Source organism: Colletotrichum jinshuiense, chromosome 4 (genome assembly GCF_051148585.1).
Source record: "Colletotrichum jinshuiense chromosome 4, complete sequence".
In the NCBI taxonomy this organism is placed as follows: Eukaryota; Fungi; Ascomycota; class Sordariomycetes; order Glomerellales; family Glomerellaceae; genus Colletotrichum; species Colletotrichum jinshuiense.
Genome location: NC_139311.1, coordinates 2,049,030 through 2,071,228, shown reverse-complemented (window position 1 = coordinate 2,071,228; position 22,199 = coordinate 2,049,030). Strand labels below are relative to the sequence as shown.

The window sequence follows — 22,199 nt, the reverse complement described above, 5'->3', positions numbered from 1 at the left end:
ATGGCCAAACCCACAGGTTACACCGGCTCCCACGAGCCTTTGCAAATCTACCAAGACGACTTTTTCGAAAACTCGACAGCAATGATTAATCATGCACCCATGCCCGCCGTATCCAAGCCCCCGAGGCGGCCACTCGGCGCAACCAGCAATAATAACGTCGTGCTCAACCCTCCCACCCTCGCATCCGACCGGCACTCGCCCTTGAAGGCGCTATCGGGCAACTCAAAATCGCCTTTGGCCCCGTTGAAATCGCAGGGTAATAGACTGAATATGGTGCCGATGGCGCCACCATCAGCGAAGTCACAGAGCACCGACTCACTGCACAAGAAGCCCTACTTGTCCAAGTTCAAGACCGTCGCACAAAAACCTCCTTCCGTGGATCTCGCCGCCGGCTTCGGCAAGGAGAACGTCCACCCGCAATTGTACCCTGCACCACCGACAATCAACTTTGACCAGTTCTACATGCACAAGGGACCGGGCAAGCGCACTCTGATGGAGGCTGCGCATATTAAGGAATCGAGACCACTGAAGAAGGTCAAGACCGACGAGTCAGGCCTGCCACCACACGACTCTTTTCCTCCGATCCTTGACGATGGCACGAAGCCAGGCCACAGCTATGCGACCTTGATCGGAATGGCCATCCTCCGATCACCACAACGGCGGTTGACGCTCGCCCAGATTTACAAGTGGATTTCCGACACGTACTCGTTCTACAAGGCGGAGGAATCGGGATGGCAAAACAGCATTCGGCACAACCTCAGCCTTCACAAGGCCTTCATCAAGGTGGAGCGGCCAAAGGACGACCCGGGAAAGGGCAACTACTGGACGATTCAGGAGGGCATGGAGCAGCAATTCATGAAGGACAAGCCGGCCAGAAAGACAGCGACGACCGCCGAGAACGTGCCTGTCATGTCCACCCGGATGGAGCCATCGAGACCGGTCAACGTACCTATCCAGGAGCCGACCCTTCCGCCTCCCGCACCGATCAGACACGCCACACTGCCTCCTTTGCCTACGTCGCAGGCCACCGTTGCCGTTGAATTTTCATCCGATGCCACCATTCCCGTCTCGGACTCGGCTGCGCCAGAGGACGGACAAGACAAGGGGTTGGATCATGATTGCTCTCCTCTCCCTCCTACGATGCACTCTTCACCGCCAATTCCGCGACACATGGAGCCCCGCAGTCGTACACCTCCTCCGCCCGGCCGCGGACCTGTGTCTTCAATCACGAGATCCCACAAGAGAAAATTCGCGTCCATGGACGACAGTGGTTATATTTCATCTCTCGAATCGTCGGCTTTGCGGCCCCAAAAGACCGGCATTCTTACTTCGGAGGCAGACCGCCCTCGCAAGCGCAGTCGCGCCGGCAGGGCTGAGGACGAGATTGCTCGCTTGCGTGCGTCGTCTTACGATAGCCCTAGCAAGGGTCGGTCGTACAACGCGTTCGCCCCACCGTCCTCGTCGCCGCTCCGCCAACAAGGGCAGATGCTGCCACCACTGACGCCGGCCATGAAGTTAAAGCCGCCCACGAAGGCCCCGCCATCCGCGTCGCCCAATACCAACCTGCGGCTTCACCGCGACCATGTCCGCCAGATGCTCCAGTCTCCCATTCGCAAGATGGCTGGCACCGGTGACGGCAATGCCCCGTGGAGCCCGGCCTTCAACCTGGATGAAAGCGTCTACAACTACAACCTACTAGCTCCTGGTGATTTCGACATCTTCCAAGACATGGATAATGACTTCTTTGATGGAATGCCTCAAGAGTCACCCTCCAAGAAGTCTGGGAAGCGACCGCGCCCCGAGCGCACACATTCCGCTAATGCCTTGTCCGACGTCGCCGACTCCGGCAATGGCCACAAGTCGGTTCTCTCCACCCCATTTTTGAAGGCGCCTGCGCAACCCTCCGCAATGTGGGAGACTCCCAGCAAGGTCTTCGACGGACTTTCCTCTCCTATCAAAGCCAACGATAGCACTTCGCAGTGGAGGTTCCCTTCGCCAACCAAAATCTCCTCCTCCTTCTACGAGGTGGCGGCTGAGGGCGATTGGCCTTCTTTCCCCTTCGACACCACCGACTTCCTGTCGGAGGAGGCTACCGAATACTCGGGTCTCGACATTTTGCAGGGCTTCGAGAAGATTGGCTCTGGCTCGCAGCCCAAGACGTCCGGCTCTAAGCCCGGCAAACCTGCTTTTGGACGGAGTTACACCTCGCAATTCTAATCTCTTCAAATGAGACCCTTCCGTCTCATTGGCGCTGAGACATGACGACCGTTACGATGTATGAACATACTTATTGGCATGACGTCCGATGCGCGGGCATTGCGACTGTTTCGGCCCACACGATAATGGAGCGGGAAAAACATGGGCTGATTGACTTAAAGACTAATGTCTGATACGGGCTTCGAGGCATTTTTATTCTCTTGTCCATGATTGTTGCTTTATGATAATGACGAAGCAATGCACATATTGTCTAGCTTTTGGGGACAGGCCACCCCCTCTCGGGGATGGATGGAAACAATGGGATCGCGTTTTTCTTCTTTTGGTCCGGGTCTTGCTTCTAAAGGCAGATCGGGGACATCATCTCTCTATGGGTTCCGGAGGAAGCTTGGGTTTTGTTTTTGGTGGGCCAAACGGCCCTTTGCTGTTTCGTTGTAGGAAAGCCGGGTTTGGATCGATTAGTGGAGAACAGCTTCGCTCCTTTCCAAGGACACTACAATGCTCAATTCTAGTACGAATCACGCACTCGCAATCAGTTTTGCATGGTGTGACATGATACCAAAGTGAAGACAACTTCTTTCGTTGGCGTTCAACAGCTCTCGAATGCCTTGCATGTCCACAGCAGCTCAGATGAAATTTCCCCTCTGCGCCTGGGCCCAGTCGGGGGAAATCTCAAAAGTGAGACGGTCAATTGTATGCGCGATTTTGCGGTCAGATAAATGAACTCAAGAACGGGTATCATATTGAATTGCTCTAAATCCCATGCCCAACATGTATGTCTATGCCTCCGTAAAACCAGTCAGTGACCAAAAAACGCCCTCACATCCCTTATTATGTGTCTGCCCATCGAAAAGCATGCAAAGCGAAAACTCTCTCTCCAAAACCCGGCATCGTGGCCATATTCTCCCCCACCCCGGCGGTGAGAATGCTGTCCGGTCAGTATATGCCCATCCTCGTGGCCCAGCCTCCTTCTTTTTGGTTGATGTTGATCTGGTAGGGGAACGGGTTCGAGCCCTGCGTCGTTATCGGGGGTATGTGGTCCTTGTGCGCGTTGACAAACGTTATGACCTTCATGACAGTCGTCATAAGCGTCTGTTCCATGGCCTTGCGGACCTTTGCCCTCTCTGGTCACCGTAGAGTCAGCGAACTGCTCCCAAGCACGTCCAGACGAAAGAGGAGGAGATGGGGCAACTGACCGTTTTCCGTCCTGGGCTCCGCGACAGTGACCTTGACGGTCCAGCACTCCCAGCAGACCTCCTCGTCGCCGCGCATGAGCCAGGCCTTGCGGCGCTTCTTCTCGAAGAACTGGACGTTGAGCTGGCCGCGGCCGCCCCCGCCCCCGCCGGAGTTTGTCGAGGAGGTAGAAGAGCGCTCGGCGTCAAGCTGGCGGACGAGGGCGGTGGCGCGTTGCTCGATCATGGTCTCGAGCTCAACGTCATCGACGTAGGGGAGGGACAAGTCCAGGACCTCGCGGGTGTAAGGGACCACGGCGGGGAAGAAGCGGTGGAAGAAGATTGTGTGGAGGATGCCTGTTTACCACGTCACGGCGTTAGCATTTTGTCTGTCTGTAGGCATGCACGGGGTGTATAGCGCGCGTGGTGCGGTTGCGGACGGGTTGGCGAGGTTCGTTCGTGAGGGATGTGACGTCTGGCGGGGCGGCGGCCAGCGCCGGAACGGGAGACATGGGGAACGGTACCTTTGACGACGTCCCGGACGGAAGCCGGGTCGGCGAAGGCGTCCAGAATGAACTCGGGCGGGGTTTGTTGCTGCATCGTGTCTGTGGCGACGGTGTTGGCCGTGTTGTTGGATTTGGCGGTGGTCGTGGACAGATGCGGCTGGCGCAAGACGTGTGTGATAGCATTTAAGTCTGGACCACGCCTTCTGACAGTGTCAGATGCTGAGGGGCAGTTCAGCCCAGCGTGCAGATAGATGTGCCGCCCGATAAGGGGGGTGGGCGAGAGAGGGGGATAGCCCGGGGAGAGGGGGGCGGATTAGTGGCAGGGATGCGTTTACCCCGAGCTGGGTCCCGGGGAGGAAGTGCCTGTGGCCCTGTACAGTAGCAGTGGGCGGCTGTATTAGCGGCGGCATGCGCTCACTTTCCGAGCCGTGACGTGTGGTGCGGTATCCGTACTTCAGCCACAGTTGTTGAATGGTGGTCCCACGGGCATGAAATTAATGGGATGACGCGGGACGTGGGTGTGGCTGGGCCGAGGTAATCACGGTCCACGACTCGCAGAAGGGCAGAGCAGCAGGCGTGAGCTCGTTTGCTTAATCGCCCCAGGTTATTACGTGCCGACCAGCCTTCCCGGAGCTCCCTCAGATAGCCAATTTTGGGGGGAAAGGGAAAATCCATTTTTCTTCGCATGATTCCAGTAACTTTCTAAAGGCCTCTTGTTTCTCAAACTTTTTTGGGGGAAATCAATCGGGTTCTCCTGATTAATTTCGTCCTTCTTCTTCTCCAGCGGCTTTATCTGTTTAGTAGTGCGACTAGGGAACTTGTCTCCGCCGCAGGTACCATGTTGGAAGCGACTCGGCGATGGTTCCGCCGAAATAGGACGCCTCTCGTCGTCGGTGTGGGAGTCGTCGGCGCCGGCTACGTCGTGACGCAGTATGTCCTGGGCAAGCTCAACGATGCGCGGGAGCGCATGAGCAGCGATCGCATCGCGAAGGAAAAGTGAGTTCATCATTTCAATGCCCAGCTGTGTTCATTACGCCATCGACTAACACACGCCGCAACCGCAGCCTTCGCCGCCGATTCGAGCAGAACCAGGAAGACTGCACCTTCACCGTCCTCGCCCTCCTCCCCTCCGCGACGACCAACATCCTCGAGGCCATGGACACGGAGAGGATCACGTACGAGATCCAAAAGATGAAGGGACAGGCCAAGAGCATCAAGAGTGGCAGCGTCGGCAGCCCGCCTCCAAGCATCGCTGACACCACGATGACGGAGGACGATGGGCGGAGCATGATTAGCAGCAGCGTGCAGAGCGAGAGCGGGATTTATGCCAGCCAGATTACGATGCCCACTGCGACGTCCGCCGCAGCAGGGGGGGGAGAGGGTGCACAGCAGGACGGCGGCGCGGCGGCACAGAAGAGCAGGAAGACGAAAAGACAATTGTGGGATGATTTGACCATCAGTTGTAAGTGCGAGTTGCTGGCGTGATGTGGGAACTGGAAATACTAATGAAGGAAACAGCCATCACGAGAGCGTTCACGCTGCTATACACCCTCGCACTGCTGACGATGCTGACGAGAGTTCAACTCAACCTGCTTGGACGGCGCAGCTACCTGTCGAGTGTCATATCACTCGCAACCGGCACCGCCCAGGCAACAATCAGCCTAGAGAACAATGACGACGACGGCCTCGACCAGCCCTACGGCGACGACTTTGAGACGAACCGCCGGTACTTGACTTTCAGCTGGTGGCTTCTCAACGAAGGATGGAAAGAGCTAGGCCAGCGTGTCGAAGCCGCTGTCCGCCAGGTCTTTGGCCATCTCAGCCCCCGCGACCTCCTCAGCTTCGAGCAGTTCTCGGAGCTGACACTCGCGGTGCGCAAGATCGTTGAGGGGGCTACGCCCGAAGAGCGCCGGGAGGCCAAGTGGCTACCTTACCTGCTCCCACCGCGCGACCGTGAGGACCATGTCCTCCGCGAGTCCGGTATCTTGGAGGAGAGTACTGTCATTCTGTCCGAAAGCACCACGTCGCAGTCACCGTCATCGTCCCCCGCCGTAAGGAGACTCGTTGACGAGACTTCGGACTTGATCGAGTCTCCCTCCTTCACGCACGTCCTCACGCTGCTCCTCGACGCGGGCTTCTCCCTCCTTGTGGACAAGAAGCTCGCATCGGCGGCCTTCGATAAGCCGGACCTTGTGCAATCAGAGCCGCGCGCTTCGCAGGTTGTCTTGCTGCCCAAGATTCTTTCGGTGCTCACGCGGCAGGCGCATGTCATCGGCAACGGCATGCCGAATGAGTTTCTGCAGGAGATGGAGCAAGTGGCCGACCTCGAAGGATTCGCAGCCGTGGTCTACTCGAGCAATTGGGCAAACGAGATCCACAACGACGAAGAGATCATGGCGAGCGCCGTCGACGTGAGGGCCAGTGAGATACCGCGCACCAGCCAGGGAACTACCGTCATCTCTAGCCAGGCGCATGGTACGACGCAGGGGACTGGAGAGGAGAGCGTTGTGGTTGTGGATCCGTCGGCCGGTTTTGAAAGCGCGTGGGGGAAGGCGGTAGGGAGCAAATAGGTGAATTGGGAGAGGAGCATAGTTTTGGTATTGGGCCGGGCCGAAACTCGGGTTAAACGATGACTATTTTCATGAGAATCATGAGTACGGCGGGACAGGCGGGCGAGCTGGGCGTGGGAATATAGGTTTCATTGTATAATCTATGGCAAGAGATGGTTATCTCGAATCTGTATCAATATCACGGGGCTAGCCTAGAACAAGAGACGGCAGCTCCGTTCTTTCTTTCGGTGTATCTAACTCCGGTCGCCTTTTTCTCGCATGACGGCCTTCCTTGGTGTGGGTCACCCCTCAGCATTGAAGCCCCTATGTTCGGTATAGCTCGTTATGTGGCTAAGCCCGAGTCTGGGATATATATGCGTGCTCCTCCGCATCTCGCCAACAACTTTGCAGGATAGATTCTGCTATCAGGGTGATCATGTTCTCCCGACGAGAGTCGTAGTTGAGGGGCCGGTCCCAGACCCATGTGCCGCCTTTCGTTCGTTGTATCGTTCCGCTACTATGCAGCAAAGGTCCGACTCACATAAGACCTCTGACGAACTGGTCTAGACCCAATTCGAAAAGCTCGTTCTTGACGCCCTCACCGCCCTTGTGTTCGGCCGGTGCCAGGGGGTTCTTGACCACTGCAAAAAATACGGTTGTCAGCAATCGCGTCCGAATTCGGCGCATTCACCTCGGAGTCGCCTTTCGAGGACGCGAGAAGGACCCACCATATTCAACCCATAAGTTTATGTAGATCTGGTGCAACACATTGCGCATGCTCAGCGTGGCCGTGTCGGTGAGCATGACGAACCGCAGGCTCGACGGCGTCTCGTAGTAATGCAGCTTGTAGCCCGATGTCCGATAGCTGATGAAGGCGTCGTCCTCGCCGCCGAGCTTGCGGACCATATTGCGCAGGGAGAAGACGGTACCGAAGATGAGCTTCGCGTCGTCCTTTGCCGAGTTTATCTGGCTTCTGCGGAACTGCTGCTGTGGGGGGGCGGCGCCGGCGCCGGAGTTCGGGGTCGCGGGGGGCGGCTGGGAGGCCGGGCGGTCGACGGGCAGCCACGTTTTGGAGTAGATGCATTCCGTGTGCCGGTCGAAGATGTAGAAGGAGTAGACGGCCATGGTGGACGGGCTGCGGCGGCGCAGGGTGCGCCTGGTTGTATGGGGATGTCGGTGGGAGGAGAGGGTGCTCGGCGGAATTAGGGGCGCATGCCGTTCGAGGGGGTAATACGCGACGCCGTCTGAGGAGTGTCAACCGGCGAAGCGAGTCGTCAGGGTCGAGGTCTACGCGTTCACAGGTTACCGTGTTGGAGCTGTTGGGTAACACGGGTCGGGATAGGCGAAGTCGCAGAAGCACACGATGTAGAACTAAGCGGTCGTCCAGTGGCCCCAGCTCGAAATGCGGCTACCGTTGCTTGCCTCGGGGGGAGAAATTGCGACTGTAACCCTGGAGCTGGAGCTGGTCCGATTACGTACAGGGGCCAATGGCGGGGCTTTTTTGGCTGCCGCCTCCCTGTGCTGCTGTGCCTTCAGTGGAGCTTGGAGCCCCCCCCCGGTCGGAAGGCAGTCCCATGGCGCGCGAAGGAGGGGTTCTTGCTGGCCCTACGAGGAGAGCACTAGGTAGTCGACCCAAGCACGTCCGTTCGGGTCCTCCGATATGCCCAATGACAGCGGGCAAAGATGCTGAGATTGACAAAACTTACGCGGCTATACAGTCCAGCATGGGTAAGATGGATCGCCGATGGATAACTCGGAACCCGTAAGGCGCTGAAACTGGGGACTGACCCTGGGACTCGGGCTGGGACTGACGTGGGGGGGGCTGAAGACACAGCTGAAAGAGAATTGCTGTCTTGTTCCCCCATTCCCTCCGCCTTTTTTTTAAGCTCGACCAGCTCCTCTCGTTCTCGCAAAAAACCTGCGTTTGCTTCCCTTTAACGTCGCTTTCGGTTTCTCGCGCCCCAGTTCAAAACGGCGCCAGCTCCGTCATTCGTTACTAGCCCCGGGAGCACGGCACAGCTCTAACCCCACCTCTCCAACTTTATCTCCAATATCACGTCAAGCTCATCCTCCGTCCATCTTCAACACTCAGCTTTTCGCTGGCAACAATGACGGAATCTGGCGATTCTCAAACCCCGCCGACTACGGCTATGGCTTCAACGTCCATCGCGGCTCCCAGCGTGTCTTCGCCTACCATCGCCGTAGGGTTCCACGGTGGAGGGAGCGCCGAAGCCCGTCCGCCGCTCGCTGCCCACATGTACGTCAGTAGTAGTCATTGCCTCTCTGCGCTGCAAGCTGCACAGCCTCCCCCGCGCTCCACAAACATGCGACGAACAGTCTAACGTCGTCGCGATCTCGGTGCAGATCCGATTCGGCAGCCCAGCCAACGAAATTCCAGAGTCCCTTGCGGCATCATCGCCGGACGCCCTCGGCCCATCGTGAAGTCAAGGTGCGTTTGCATCAACCTCATCAGTCTCCCTCTCTCGCTGCGTGGTTATGTGGTGGGGGCGGGGTAGCTCAGATGACGGAACGGGGACGTCCAAAGACTAACCGGGACTAGGAAACGCTTAATGCCGTTACGGAGTACGGCAGTGAAGGCCAGGATGGACAGTGTCATCACCGAATCAACCAGTACATCATCAAAGAGGAGATTGGCCGCGGCTCCTATGGCGCCGTGCACCTTGCGACTGATCAGTTTGGCACTGAATATGTATGAGTTCCCTCTGTCTGACTCGAACTCGGACTCGAACTCACATCTTGCAGGCCGTCAAGGAATTCTCCAAGGTCCGCTTACGCAAACGCGCTCAGTCATACATCCTCCGGCAAGGCGCACGCAGGCCACAGCGCTTTGCGCCTCGTATAAGTCTCAACGCGCCCCTCTCGCCGCACTTTGGTGACTTCGGTCAGCAGAGCTCCTCCAGCGGGAATGCCAGTGAGGCGCTCTTTTTCATCAAAGAGGAAATAGCCATCATGAAGAAGTTGAACCACCCGAATCTAGTACAGCTTATTGAAGTGCTGGATGACCCTGAGGAGGACTCGCTTTACATGGTCCTTGAGATGTGCAAGAAGGGTGTGGTCATGAAGGTCGGGCTCAATGAGAAAGCCAAGCCGTACGGCAAAGACCTTTGTCGTTATTGGTTCCGGGACCTGATCTTGGGCATTGAGTACCGTAAGTTGTTCGCTATTCCGTGCCGTGGCCATACTGATGTGTCCCAGTACATGAGCAAGGCGTCATCCACCGCGACATCAAGCCAGATAATCTCCTCCTCACCGAGGACGATGTGCTGAAAATTGTAGACTTTGGGGTCTCGGAGATGTTCGAGAAGCCTGGGGATGGCATGAAGACGGCCAAGTCGGCCGGGTCACCCGCATTCCTCGCTCCAGAGCTTTGCGTAGTTAGGCATGGTGATGTTGATGGCAAGGCTGCTGATATCTGGTCCATGGGTGTATCGCTGTACTGCCTGCGCTATGGCAAGATTCCATTCGAGCAGGAGGGAGTGCTCGAGATGTATGAAGCCATCAAGACGGAATCCCCCAGCCTACCCGAGGACGAAAACCCCGACTTCGTAGACCTCATGAACAGGATTCTGGAGAAGGATCCCAAGAAGCGTATCAAAATGTCGGAGCTGCGGGTTAGTATGAACATCATGTTGGGCATCCAATGTTGCTGACAGCGAATAGGAGCACGCGTGGGTTACGAAAGGGGGCGCCGATCCGTTGCTGTCAAAGCAGGACAACTGCGCGGTCATTGTCGAGCCCCCAAATGAGCTTGAGCTGAACCGTGCCTTTACGCGGAAAATGAACCATCTCCTCTGCGTGGTAAGTAAGCATCTGGCTGCCTGGATGAAGGGAGCCTGACCACTGTTGCAGATGAAAGCAATCCACAAGTTCAAGGGGATTCTGTCAAGACAACGGCAGATCAAGTCACCAAGGGGTGAGGGCGCCACTCGGCCCGTCGATCCACCTCGAGAAAGTGCACGACAAGAGGATATCGAGGCCCTAATCGCAAAGCGTCGTGACTTTCTGAAAGAGCGAGGTATCATCGATTCCAAAGACGCTACGGACAGACCGGAGACAGAGCCGCTCATTCTTGGTATCGGCACCGGCTCCCGGGACGACTTTGACAAGGACGAACCCTCAGCGGGTGCCGTGGCCGAGTCGCCAACCAATGTCGACTTCAACATCTACGACAAAGCATATGAGGCCGAGGTTGATCGCATCATGTCAAAGCCAGCACGGCAAACGACCATGTACTTGACTCGGTTTGTCAAGGACCGTGACCACTACAAAGAAGTAGCCAATGTAGTTGAGGGAACCTCTACAAGCGTCACACCTGCGGGCACTCCAAGGGCAGATAGCAACCTGGCAGCTTCGAAGGGTCGGTTTGCAGACCTGGTCACTAGTATGACCGGGGGCTCCAAGTCCCAAGCTGTAGGGGATGAGAAGAGCTGAGAGCAAAGTCGTATCCGTAATTCTGAAGAACACGGCCTGGCGTTAGATGGTTGGACACTAGGGCCTTTGCCTGGTATTTCCTTTTAAATATGATACCTGTTCGTGGTTAAGATATGGGAGAACGGCCCAACGCCGACTGAATGGTTAACACAGGGCGGTGCTCATCATCGAAACTTCAAACTAATGTGCAACATGGAAAGTATCCTTATTCTGTTGGTGAAACAATGTTCTGGCCAGGAGCAGTCGAAGAGCCTGCAGTCATGCAGTCGCACTACTAGATGGGCCGGGATTGTAAATCTGGACGAAGTCATCACCAATCTCTCAGCCCTTTGAGAATGTTATTGCCAGATGTTGCTTCCACGCTATGGGCAGGTAAGCGAGGTGCTGGACCCTGTATCCCATGTAGATGATAAAACTCTCCAGCTGGGTTTCCTAAAGTTTTCCTGCCTTCGAGCCGTGTGTGTCTCAGTTGCGGTTGCTGGCTTAATATCGCCCACGATCTCTTAATGACATCTTTGCAACGTTCCGATGTTGGGTACAATGCATAGCAAGTTGATTAAATCGGGCCGTAAGAGAAGTGTGTTGCGGCACTTGCATGTTCATTCAGGGCTTGGCGGGTCTATCTAACCAATGAACAGAAACAGCGAGATAGTCTAGGTCGGTTAACCATGGCAGGTCAGGCTGACGGAACTCGGTTGCTTCTTCAGGTCTCTAGTCTGACTCTTGCCTGACGGTTCTTGGACAAACTTCCCTCTTCACCCACGGCGCTTGTCCCTAGCCGAGTAACCCCCAGGCTTCGTAATGTCTGATCCATTCTCAGCTGCGGCGAGTGCCGTGGGAATCATATCGCTTGGTATACAAGTCACTCAAAGTCTCTACAACTACTACAGCGCGGTGAGGGACCTGAAATCTGACATCGTCCATACGACCAATAAGCTGGAACGCCTACTTGAACTGCTTGAAAGCCTGCGCCGCCAACTTGACAGTCGGAAGTTTCGACCCGACGATTCGGAGGGCTTGGCCATAATACAGGCCCGCATAGGTGAGTGCAAGGAATGCATCGAAGAGCTCGAGGCCGAGGCCGCCAAGTTCAAGCAGGTCAAGCCAGACAGCGTGTGGGCTGCGACGAAGGCCACGGCTCGCCGGCTAGCCTACCCGTACCGGCAGAGCACGTTGCAGAAACTCGATGAGGATGTCGATGAGGTGGTCAGCCACGTCTCTTTTGCGCTGCAGTTGCTCCAACAAAAAGACATTAGCGAGACCCGGGACGATTTGGAGGACACCAAGGCTTTGCTCGGACTGATCAGGGCCGACCAAGTCGACTCGAAAATCCGTGGATGGCTCAAAGCCCCCGATGCCACCGTCAATTTCAACCTGGCCTGCAGCAAGAGGCATTCGGGGACCGGGCTGTGGTTCACGGAAGGGCCCGCGTTTGCCTCCTGGTTGGAGAGGCCGAGTTCCTTCTTATGGCTGAATGGCTTTGCTGGCTGCGGCAAGTCCGTTTTGTGTGCAGCGGCCATCCAGTCCGCCTTTCGACATCGGAAGAGCAACTCAAGGGTTGGGATCGCATTCTTCTTCTTTACGTTCAACGATCTCGGCAAGCAAGATGTATCCGCTATGCTTCGCGCCTTGGTATTGCAGCTGTCCGGCCAACTTCGCAACGACCATGTCCGTCTTTCAGAACTCCACAACAGCTATTACAACGGCACGCCACCAGACGAAGCTCTGATAGACTGTCTTCGTGAAATCATTCAATCATTCGGCGATGTGTACATTATCTTAGACGCACTTGATGAGAGCCCGCGAGATGAGCATAGGGAAGCTGTGTTTGACTTCTTGGTCGAGTTAGGCTCCTGGGCCGAGCCGGGCATGCACCTGCTCGTCACCAGCCGAGACGAGGTCGATATCCGGCTGATGCTCGATGCGCGGCCAGACCAAATTATCGGCATGAAGAATGAATCTGTCGACAGGGACATCACGTTGTATGTTCAGCAGCACCTGCGAGATGATCGACGGCTTCGAAAATGGGCCGAATACCACAAACGAATTGAAACCGTACTGACTGAACGAGCAAACGGAGTGTGAGTGTTGGGGTCCAGCCCACCCGTGCGTACTAACTCTTTGCCAGCTTTCGGTGGATAGACTGCCAGTTTAAAGAGCTTGCCGGCTGTCCTCAAAGCGAGGACCTGCTTGAGCAGCTTCTCGACTCCCTGCCTCGGACGTTGGATGAGACGTACGAACGAATGCTCCTGAATATACCTTCCGCATGCCAGCAGTATGCCCGCCAGATGTTGACATTGCTCTGCTGCGCAAAACGGCCCTTGACCGTGCCAGAACTTGCCGACGGCATCGCGGTCGTCCTCCAGCCTGTGCCCAGGCTCAATGTAAAGCGCAGGCTGAGAGGTGTGGAGGCGGTTCGGCAAGTCTGCCCTGGCCTCATCGAGACTTACAGCGGGACCCAAGCCAAGACTAGCGGCGCGCCGAACGATCATGTGTACGTGAGACTCGCGCACTTCTCGGTTCAGGAGTACCTCGAGTCTGAACGAGCCCAAGGGCATGGACAAAAAGCAGTATCGCGGTTTTGCATCAGGAAGCTGGACGCGCATACCGAGATAGCTCGGGTTTGCCTGACGATATTGCTGGATCCCCAGCTGCCGACGTCGGAAAATACCGACGAGGAGTTTCCGTTCGCGAGGTACGCAGCGGCTTGCTGGCCCCTTCACTTTCGAGACGGCAACGAGGATTCTCGGGCGGAGAGCCAGGCGCTGCAGCTCCTGCGAGGCTCGGAAGGGGCGTTCCGAAAATGGGGTGTTCTTCGAGGTTCCTACTCAAGCTGTCCCAACGCTATATATGCTGTGTCGGATATGGCGTTTTCTTCACTTCTAGCTCAGTTGCTGCTCAGCCGCGACGCCGACGTCAACGCCAAAGGCGGCGAACACGGGTCAGCGCTCCAAGTGGCAGCCAGAAACGGACACGGCAGCATCGTGCAACAACTGCTTGGTCACGGTGCGGATGTCAACATCAAAGTCGAGGGGCACAAATCCGCGCTCCACCAGGCGGTAATAAACGGACGTCATGATGTTGTACAGATACTTTTGGAACAGAACGCCGAGGTCGACAGTCGGTTTGGGGGTGTTTCCGCATTACAGGAAGCGGCATGGGCTGGCCACCGGAAGGTTGTTTCGCTTCTTCTCGATCACAACGCAGAGATCGAAAACCAGTTTTGGGGGGGCTCCGCACTGCAGGAAGCAGCATGGGCTGGCCACCGGAAGGTTGTTTCGCTTCTCCTCGAGCACAACGCCGAAGTAAACTTCAGAGGGGCGTCCCAGTTGACCGCCTTAGAAAGGGCAGCAGACCACGGCCACGCCAACATCGTCGAACTCATTCTGGCTTATAACGAAGGGGCGGACTCGCCGAGGGAGTCTCGCGAGGCTGCGTTTCTGATCGCGGCTAAGAAGGGCCACAAGGACGTCGTCAAAACTCTTCTCCGCCACGACGTTGATCCTAATGCGAAAAACAACGGGCCATTCACTGCATTGCAGGCTGCCTCGGCCAAAGGTCACGATGGAGTCATCCAGCTTCTCCTTCAGCACGGTGTCGACGTAGACGTAAACGAAGATGATTTCGGGACTGCCCTACACGAAGCAGTGATCGAACGTAAAACGGAAACCGTTAGGCTTCTCCTAAGTCACGGTGCCAACCCTCACACCCGGGTTTTCCACACGCGTGGCAGCAAGAAGGGTTTGATGGGCGAGAGCGCATTAGACATGGCACTGCGCTTAGGAGACCAAGACATTTGCAACCTTTTCCGGGCAGACGAGAACAAATCTGCATGACTATAAGTGTTGGGATAAGCTACAGTTAATCAGACAGTAACTTTGGTTCCGCATCTTGATAGTTAGCACTGGTCCAGGACCAGATCAGCCAGATTAAGGGCACATGGTTTCTAGATAATGAACCCGGCCTTACCTCCCCCGAAACTTTCCCACGACCTGTCACATAACGTCCGCGCATCCGCAACGCCTTTGGCGTCCTTCAGTACATTAATTGAACTGTTTCCGGGACCTCACAAGCGGCAAAGGCGGGGGAGCCGTAGTGGCTTGGTCCTGTTTGTATCCTATGCATATGGTTACCCTTTCAATCCGACAGTAGTTTCTCTCTTAACTAAGTCGTCAGGCGCAATAACCTGAATGAATGTATTTACGGCGTCTAAATTATAGACGTGAAACCATCAGCCAAAGTAAACCTTGAGATTCGTTATCACACAAGAGATCTAACCTAATGTCTCACGATTCAACTGTAATGGAACTGTTGGTATTACAGGATACCCGTACGGGTGGGAAATGAACGTAGTAAATTCAGAGGCTGCAATCTGTTCTGTCTGTCTAGAAGGGAATGAAGTAGAAAGGTTGGCAGCAGCAGCAGTGTATATACCGCTGTTGGCGGCCCGGAGGTTGAATCTCCGGGTTCAGTTGCCGCGGCCCGCGGCCGGCTGCCGGCTGCTGCTGACCGCCTGCCCGCATTCTGGACAGGTAATCCAACAGGAACGTTCTTAGAACAAAAGCTGTAGTTAAAATAACTAGCTAATTTAGAGTATCTCTTATATGTAAGGTCACAATCACGCGAAAATGTACCATTTTGTAGAGGACAATTATTCACCTTTAATGGGATAACTTCACAATTGCACACAGCCGCGAATCACCGTTGACTAATGGGCGCACGGGGTACCACGCCGTTCCCCGTAACTCGGGACCCTGACTACCTTTTACTCCACAGACTTTTCTCCTACATCATCCCAATTGACACACTTTGAGATACTCGACTATTGTCTTGCTGACCGCCCCAATGGGCAAGGCATCTCCTTTCTCATTCGCTTGAAGCAATCGCTGCCCACAGTTAACGCCTCAGGAATGCTGGTTCGGACAGGTTTAGTAATCGTCGCCGAATCACGGCGTCAGGGGCTAGGGAGCGCTCCGATATTAGGTACTCTCCAATGCCGGGAATTGGGCCGTCAGCAGCGGCTGGTAGAAGACTCATTTCGGGGTTTGAGTGCAACGTGACTTGGGTGTATGATCAGTAACCAACTATGGTATGTTGAGAAGCCGGTCAATCCGTATCTGCGAAGCGTTTATTAGGGCCTGTTAGGAAGAGACGCTTCTTGATTTATAATGATTTCGGACGAGGTCGGTTTGATTTCCGTGATGCCGATGTAGCCCCTTCAATGGTATATTATCTCGGGGGTATATCTTTACATGAACGAGCCATAGATGTGATCTTACACACACCATCAATTCCTTCAAAGTCCTTTAACACGATGGCATTAAACATTGCCTTCCTATTTACCCTTGCCATATGTCTCTGTCAGACATTAGTATCAGCAGGAACCATTACGAAGCTGCCTCGTCAAAGTCAACCTCGAACGGTATTTCAGTTCTCCAACGGAACTTGGGTTGAAAATATAGCAGTTCGACGCAATGGAGATCTGCTCGTAACCTTGATCGACCGACCGGAGCTGTACCAGATCGATCCTGTCCGCGGCAAAGCAAAACTTATTGAGAATTTCGACCAAGCAAACGCTCTTAGTTTGCTGGGAATAACGGAGACCGCTCCCGACGTCTTTGCAATCATCGCCGGAAACTTTTCGATCAGTAGAGGAATGTCAGACCCAAAATCATACTCTGTATGGGAGGTGGACTTCAACCGAGGAGGGAAATGCGAAAAGATCTCGGAGATCGAACAGATGCCAGAAGCCAGCTTTCTAAACGGCATGACCACATTGGATCACCAGAACGATACTGTCTTGATCTCGGATTCGGTTAGAGGTGTCGTCTGGCGCTTGAATATCCGGACCACGGCTTACGAGATTGTTCTCGAAGACGAGACGATGAAGCCAGTCCAAGACGTCCCTCTCATACTGGGCATCAACGGGATCCGAATCCTAGGGGACTACCTATACTACGTCAATGCTCTCAAGGAGTTATTCTGCAGAGTAAAGATTGACCGAGCCACGGGAAAGGCATTGGGTCCGTACGAAATCATCGCTACTGAAGTTCCCGGAGACGATTTTGTCTTCTCCAGGGAAGGCATCGCATATATCACGGAGAATGGATACAATTCAGTGGAAGCCATTTCTCTCGATGGGAGGAGGACCTTGGTGGCGGGAGGACTGAATTCCACCTTGATCCCTGGTGCAACTTCGGCTGCTTTTGGTCGCACCCCCACAGATCGAGACGTCCTCTATATCACGACAGCAGGGGGTCAGGCTGCTCCAGTTAACGGTTATTATACCGAAGGTGGCAAGGTGGTTGCTGTCACGGTGTAGGTTCCGCATGCGGATGGTGAATGTACGATAGGTCAGCGTCTTCAAAATTCACGCAGAATATTATCAGAACTCTTGACAGAGAATAGGACTGGCCTAAGTTGATGTATCTACTATTATTATTACATTACAGCCGCATTCGATAGGATAGCAACTTGCAATCCACTTAGTGATGGTCTCTCATTATCAACGTGGGCCCGGCCAGAACCTTCCATAGACCATCTCCGTAATTGTAAGAGTTGCCACTTGGTGTCTAAACTCAAGGAGCAATGCCCACCATTTCGGATTGTTGAAGCCATCATGAAGAGGCTGCCTCCGCTCCTTCTAGAAGGGGCCAGTGAGAGCCGAATTAGTAGTTGAGTCGGTGACGACCAGCGAATACTTGGTTTTGTATGATTTGCTCTCTTAGTTTTTACTAGTTAGGCTCGCATCATTGTTGTAGAACGTGGTATCTCTCGGCCGATGCCTTTCTTTTTCGTTTCGACACTACAATTGTAAATCAACAGCCTTGCGGACAGGCCAGTCATGCCGTTCAAACTGGGTGGGCTGTTCTGTCGATTACGCATTAGGCTTGTTGGAGTAACTTATGTGCGTCTTGTGCAACTATATGATACGATTTTAACACCAACTTCAGACCTATAACCAATATAAATATGACGACTTTGGTCCAGGAGAGCCTTTATTCCCTTCGATACGGGCTTGTTTGGCCCTTCTTTAATACCCATACACCTTCGTCTACAATTACACAAGGACATGACACTTTATGGTATCCAATGACTAGATCAAAATTTAGTTTCGTCTCATTCCCTCTTTTTTCTCTTTTTTTTTTTTGTGAAGTACTGAAGTCTGCTTGGGGACTATGAACCAAGCTGGATGAAAACCATAAGCACTGCAGCGTACCTAGATGCAGGTTAGCAAGTGAACAGTTGCGGGATCCCGGGAAACCTACGCCGCAGTAGCCCCAAGGGCCTCGAAGGGTTTGGCCACCATTGCCAGTGACAGGACAAGCAGAAACACGAAGATGAACGCTGTGATCACCGCAAGCTTGCTTTTGAGATCTTTCATGCTCTGCAAGATCCATATTGGGGTGATGAGCATGGTCACACCAATGGCAGTGATCATTGCTGAGGCAAAGGCATCCATCCGTTTGTCCGAGTAGTATGAGACTTCCTGGGCATCATAATCAGGGGCTTCGACTTCTTTATTTTTCCAAATTGGAAGCGTGCGAAGGCGCAGGGAACTATCGATAGCCTTCCTCAGAGGCGTCTTTTCCATATATGCCACGGACACGAGGTCGTCATGATCCAGATACTTCTGTTCGTCTTTGTCAATTGCCGCGAGATCGTGGTTTTCGTGCCAGTTTCTGAGGTTCTTTCGGTCCCGGTTTGGTGTTTTTGGATACTTCTTAAGGGCCGTTTGTTGGATGAGAAACTCATCTGGCGCTTGTGAGCATAGGTTAGTGTCAGGGAAAGACTCACTCACTATAATGCCTCAGCTTTTTCGATATTTGTTTTACCAATTGCGAGCGGTCCTCTACGTCCCCTCTGAAACTTCCGTTATTGAAGATTGGCCCGTTGACCTCACTCGTCATGTTGTCGATATTTTCGAGTTCCTGCTCAAGCTGGGAGATTTCATCTTGCAGCGCCAGTGCCACACGCACGTTTAGGACATCAAATCGACGTAGCAGAAAGAAATTGTCCTCTGACGCGATGAATTTCGAGTACCCCCTGTATCCGATGTACTTCCAAGGCCTCAAACGCACTTCTTCCTCAGTCGGCTTCTCGTTTGCCGTCGCACTACTTGAAGGCTGGTTTACCGACTGACCGGACGTTGTCGACTGCAATGTGTAGGAATCTGTCGACTGTCGAGCGGACATGTTTCTTGTAAATAGTAGCCGGTATCGGATGGCACACTAACTTTCCGAATATGTCTTTTGTTGAATCCGAGTTCGTGCATCGAAATGCCAGCGATTAGAGGTGGTGGAGGGATTAAATCCCCCTGTCATGTACGGTGCATGCGTTGCGACAAGGCAGATTCGGGTGGCTGACTGCTGGGTCGCTCAGAGCCACTGGTTCGTCAGGGAGGTTAGGCCAGAGCTGCCATCCGTCTTACCACGCAACCTCTTGTGGATATTACCCTCCAACTTCTACATTCGCTTGACATGATGAGGCATCCGACGAGTTACGACGCAGTGTTGGCTGCTGACAGCCTCATTCGATGAACTGCTCGTCCGGCACGTTGGACGTAGCCAGAACATCGCGGGCAACGCAAGGAGGTCTCTGTCCCAAATTCATCAATGGTTAGAGACATTGCTCGGGGGGCTACCAGCGGAACTCGTAGTCAACATTGGACTACACCTTTCTCAAACCTCACAGGGTCGGATAAACCAGTTGGAAGCAAGCCTTGCTTTTGGAACCCCGGGTAATTTTGTCGAATGTGAAGCTCATGTGAGCTGTGAAATTGCCTAGCAAGACGCCTAGCTGCATGAACGCCCCGCCTCACCACCAGATGTTGCTTGGTTGCGTGAGGCAGCCAGTTGCCTCGAACAGGGAGGCACAGCCCCAGCCTGTATTGAATGGGCTCAACCCGCCCGACTACATGTAAGGCAGGGAGCCTTCTCGGAAAAAAACTGTATAGGATTTGATGTGTTTGATCAAATTCTCCCACGGATGCCAAATAAACCTGCTGCCTTTTACTCACTACGTCACATAAAATCCAAACCCCATCACGCAGTCTGCGCCAGGACCTCGCAACATGCGGCCCGTCGAATCACGCCTGACCCATGTCGCCAGTGTTCAGAAACGGCCTTTGAAGTCGACCTCGGCCGAGAAGATTCATGATGACGGCAATGCCTTCATGCTAAGAGGGATCAAGCCCCCCCACAACGACAATCTGAACCTCCCGCCCCCCGTGTATCGAGAGGTTCCCGGAAGCGTGCGGCGGAGGGCAGACCAGACCACGAGAGCGGAAGCAGCACCAACTACTCAGCCGCAGATGAGCTTCTCCAGCAAAAGTCGCCCTCCCAGGAGGAAATCAAACCGCAAGGGTCAATCGGGAGACAATGGCGATAGCGACTCGGGTTCGGATGCGGAGTCTGGTCGTCGCGATGGACACGGCGATGCGGCCATACGCCGGCGCAAGGCCAAACCAGCCGACACAGGCACTTTCGAGGCCAATCTGGACACTTTGCGCCAGAGAAATAACAACCGCGATGTTCTTAGTCGAGAGGAGATGAAAAGAATGCAGCACCTGCGCGTTCTGAGGAACGTCGAGGAACAATGGGATAACGTCCGTTATGTGCGGGACGAGAACCAGATGGACGGCCGAATGAGAATGAAGGCCCTTGCACGTCACATTGAATCTGTGAGGCGGGAGAAGCATACGGAACTGCTGAGGCTAGAAGGCCAACGGGGGCAAGCGGTTAGAGACTATCGGCTCGAAATGGACGACACGACATGGATTGATGGGAAGGAAAGGGAGCTCAAGGCCCTGGCCAACAAACGTAAAAGGTACCTCGACCTTGTTCTGTACGGCGATATCGAATCGAAGCTGCAAGAGGAGCGTCAGAAAAAGGAACAATCCGACGACTTGGAACAATTCCTTACCAGCGTCGAGGCTGGGTTTATCGAGCGTTGCCGCGGCTCATTCCTCGGGGCATGGCACCTAAACGACCTGTGGTGGAAGAATCCCCATATGCAGCCACTTCCAGTTTGCTCCTATGCCAACGAACTCATCGAGAGGAGCCAGGACACCAGCGAGTATCTGGCCTACATGGTCGTTCAAATGTATCGAGACTTGATCGAGCACCTGGGTCAACCCAGTCCTCACGACCCAAGGGATGTCAAGAACGCCGTTGAATTCCTCCGTTCGAAAGTCGAAGACCTAGCAACATATGGCTGGGTCGCCAACCCGCTCATTGACGGATACGTATCCAAGATCTTTCAAGCTCTGGCAGATGCCGCCGTCATCGGCGTAACAGTAGACCAAGTCTCCAAGGGGTACTTGGACATTACTCAAGTGTTCGACACTTCACGCAACAGCAGGCATCTCTCGCAAGCTTACAAGACCTGGATGTGCGCAGGACATGAAGTCGACAAGATTTCCGAATTGTGCGATACTTGGCAACGTTATCGAGAGCAAGGCGAGCGCGACCGACTCAAAAAAATCATGGCGAGGGGCAACATTCGACAGGAGTTCTGCCTAGATGTGCACCGGCCCGGGGTGGTTTCATTAATTTTGTTCAAGGAAAATCTTCCCACGACAGTCAGGGATGTTCCGGCCAAAGAATTGGAAGACATCGGGTGGTTCAGAATGCCAGCCGCCAACCAGGGCCCCGAGTATTACGAGTACCAGTACCGCAGCGCGTATTCTGTTGGGACGAAGCAGTCGGAGAAATACCTTTTCAAAGTAACGATGAACCACGAGGTCCTAGGATTGTATTTGCCGAATGGAGAGTGGGTTGGATGGGATGAGAGTATGGAGTCCGGAAGCAGTTACACAGGCGCTATCGCGTAGACAGGGTATTCATCAGTCATTATGTTTCCCATCATACTGTTTTGGTTGCTCTCAAGGTTTTTATTGAGAGATGAATCTGGATAGTTGCAGGTCGATGTTACTGAAAAGTTACACCATCTGGTTATGATACGCAATGTAGGGTGTTGAGGCAGGTGTTTGAAGGGAGCTCGTTGGTGTTTTTGCCACAAGCGAGCTCATAGTCCTCTATTCATCTAGTGTACCTGTTCTTAAGCTTGCTAATGACAGGAGTTGGTGGTATGTGCAAACAAATGCTTCCCAGTCTCCATCCCGGCATCAGTGACAAGCCTAAAAGGGGTAAGTCTTTATATATATATATATATATATATATATGTGTGTGTGTGTGTGTGTGTGTGTGTGTGTGTGTGTATTGCAGCAACGAGCCTCGCCCAACTATTCTGTACTGAACAGCTCCCTACATCACATGCCTGCCAACTCCCGGCAGACTGCCAAA

The 22,199-nt window shown here is 54.1% G+C and overlaps 9 protein-coding genes across 9 annotated transcripts; 6 read left to right on the top strand and 3 right to left on the bottom strand.

The window, feature by feature from the left end:
- Positions 1 to 2,217, top strand: EsH8_IV_000519 (forkhead box transcription factor; the record flags this gene model as incomplete). The annotated part of the gene is made up of 1 exon (XM_083265409.1): positions 1 to 2,217. The coding sequence occupies one exon, from the start codon at positions 1 to 3 to the stop codon at positions 2,215 to 2,217; it is 2,217 nt and encodes a 738-aa protein (XP_083124304.1).
- Positions 2,218 to 3,150: 933 nt separating this feature from the next.
- Positions 3,151 to 3,986, bottom strand: EsH8_IV_000518 (autophagy-related protein 101; the record flags this gene model as incomplete). The annotated part of the gene is made up of 3 exons (XM_083265408.1): positions 3,151 to 3,338; positions 3,411 to 3,743; positions 3,911 to 3,986. The coding sequence occupies 3 exons, from the start codon at positions 3,984 to 3,986 to the stop codon at positions 3,151 to 3,153; spliced, it is 597 nt and encodes a 198-aa protein (XP_083124303.1).
- A 744-nt stretch (positions 3,987 to 4,730) lies between these two features.
- Positions 4,731 to 6,462, top strand: EsH8_IV_000517 (Peroxin-3; the record flags this gene model as incomplete). Its single annotated transcript, XM_083265407.1, has 3 exons — positions 4,731 to 4,888; positions 4,957 to 5,354; positions 5,411 to 6,462. The coding sequence occupies 3 exons, from the start codon at positions 4,731 to 4,733 to the stop codon at positions 6,460 to 6,462; spliced, it is 1,608 nt and encodes a 535-aa protein (XP_083124302.1).
- Positions 6,463 to 6,978: 516 nt separating this feature from the next.
- EsH8_IV_000516 (TRAPP subunit BET5) lies at positions 6,979 to 7,566 on the bottom strand (the record flags this gene model as incomplete). The annotated part of the gene is made up of 2 exons (XM_083265406.1): positions 6,979 to 7,082; positions 7,170 to 7,566. 2 exons carry the CDS (start codon positions 7,564 to 7,566, stop codon positions 6,979 to 6,981), a joined length of 501 nt encoding a protein of 166 aa, XP_083124301.1.
- Positions 7,567 to 8,549: 983 nt separating this feature from the next.
- EsH8_IV_000515 (kinase-like domain-containing protein) lies at positions 8,550 to 10,893 on the top strand (the record flags this gene model as incomplete). The annotated part of the gene is made up of 7 exons (XM_083265405.1): positions 8,550 to 8,698; positions 8,806 to 8,890; positions 9,002 to 9,151; positions 9,205 to 9,610; positions 9,658 to 10,073; positions 10,123 to 10,260; positions 10,312 to 10,893. The coding sequence occupies 7 exons, from the start codon at positions 8,550 to 8,552 to the stop codon at positions 10,891 to 10,893; spliced, it is 1,926 nt and encodes a 641-aa protein (XP_083124300.1).
- Positions 10,894 to 11,694: 801 nt separating this feature from the next.
- EsH8_IV_000514 (uncharacterized protein) lies at positions 11,695 to 14,729 on the top strand (the record flags this gene model as incomplete). The annotated part of the gene is made up of 2 exons (XM_083265404.1): positions 11,695 to 12,974; positions 13,022 to 14,729. The coding sequence occupies 2 exons, from the start codon at positions 11,695 to 11,697 to the stop codon at positions 14,727 to 14,729; spliced, it is 2,988 nt and encodes a 995-aa protein (XP_083124299.1).
- A 1,820-nt stretch (positions 14,730 to 16,549) lies between these two features.
- EsH8_IV_000513 (uncharacterized protein) lies at positions 16,550 to 17,215 on the top strand (the record flags this gene model as incomplete). Its single annotated transcript, XM_083265403.1, has 1 exon — positions 16,550 to 17,215. One exon carries the CDS (start codon positions 16,550 to 16,552, stop codon positions 17,213 to 17,215), a length of 666 nt encoding a protein of 221 aa, XP_083124298.1.
- An 854-nt stretch (positions 17,216 to 18,069) lies between these two features.
- Positions 18,070 to 19,088, bottom strand: EsH8_IV_000512 (uncharacterized protein; the record flags this gene model as incomplete). The annotated part of the gene is made up of 3 exons (XM_083265402.1): positions 18,070 to 18,112; positions 18,162 to 18,648; positions 18,695 to 19,088. 3 exons carry the CDS (start codon positions 19,086 to 19,088, stop codon positions 18,070 to 18,072), a joined length of 924 nt encoding a protein of 307 aa, XP_083124297.1.
- An 878-nt stretch (positions 19,089 to 19,966) lies between these two features.
- On the top strand, positions 19,967 to 21,727 carry EsH8_IV_000511 (uncharacterized protein; the record flags this gene model as incomplete). Its single annotated transcript, XM_083265401.1, has 1 exon — positions 19,967 to 21,727. One exon carries the CDS (start codon positions 19,967 to 19,969, stop codon positions 21,725 to 21,727), a length of 1,761 nt encoding a protein of 586 aa, XP_083124296.1.
- Between the last annotated feature and the right edge of the window lie 472 nt (positions 21,728 to 22,199).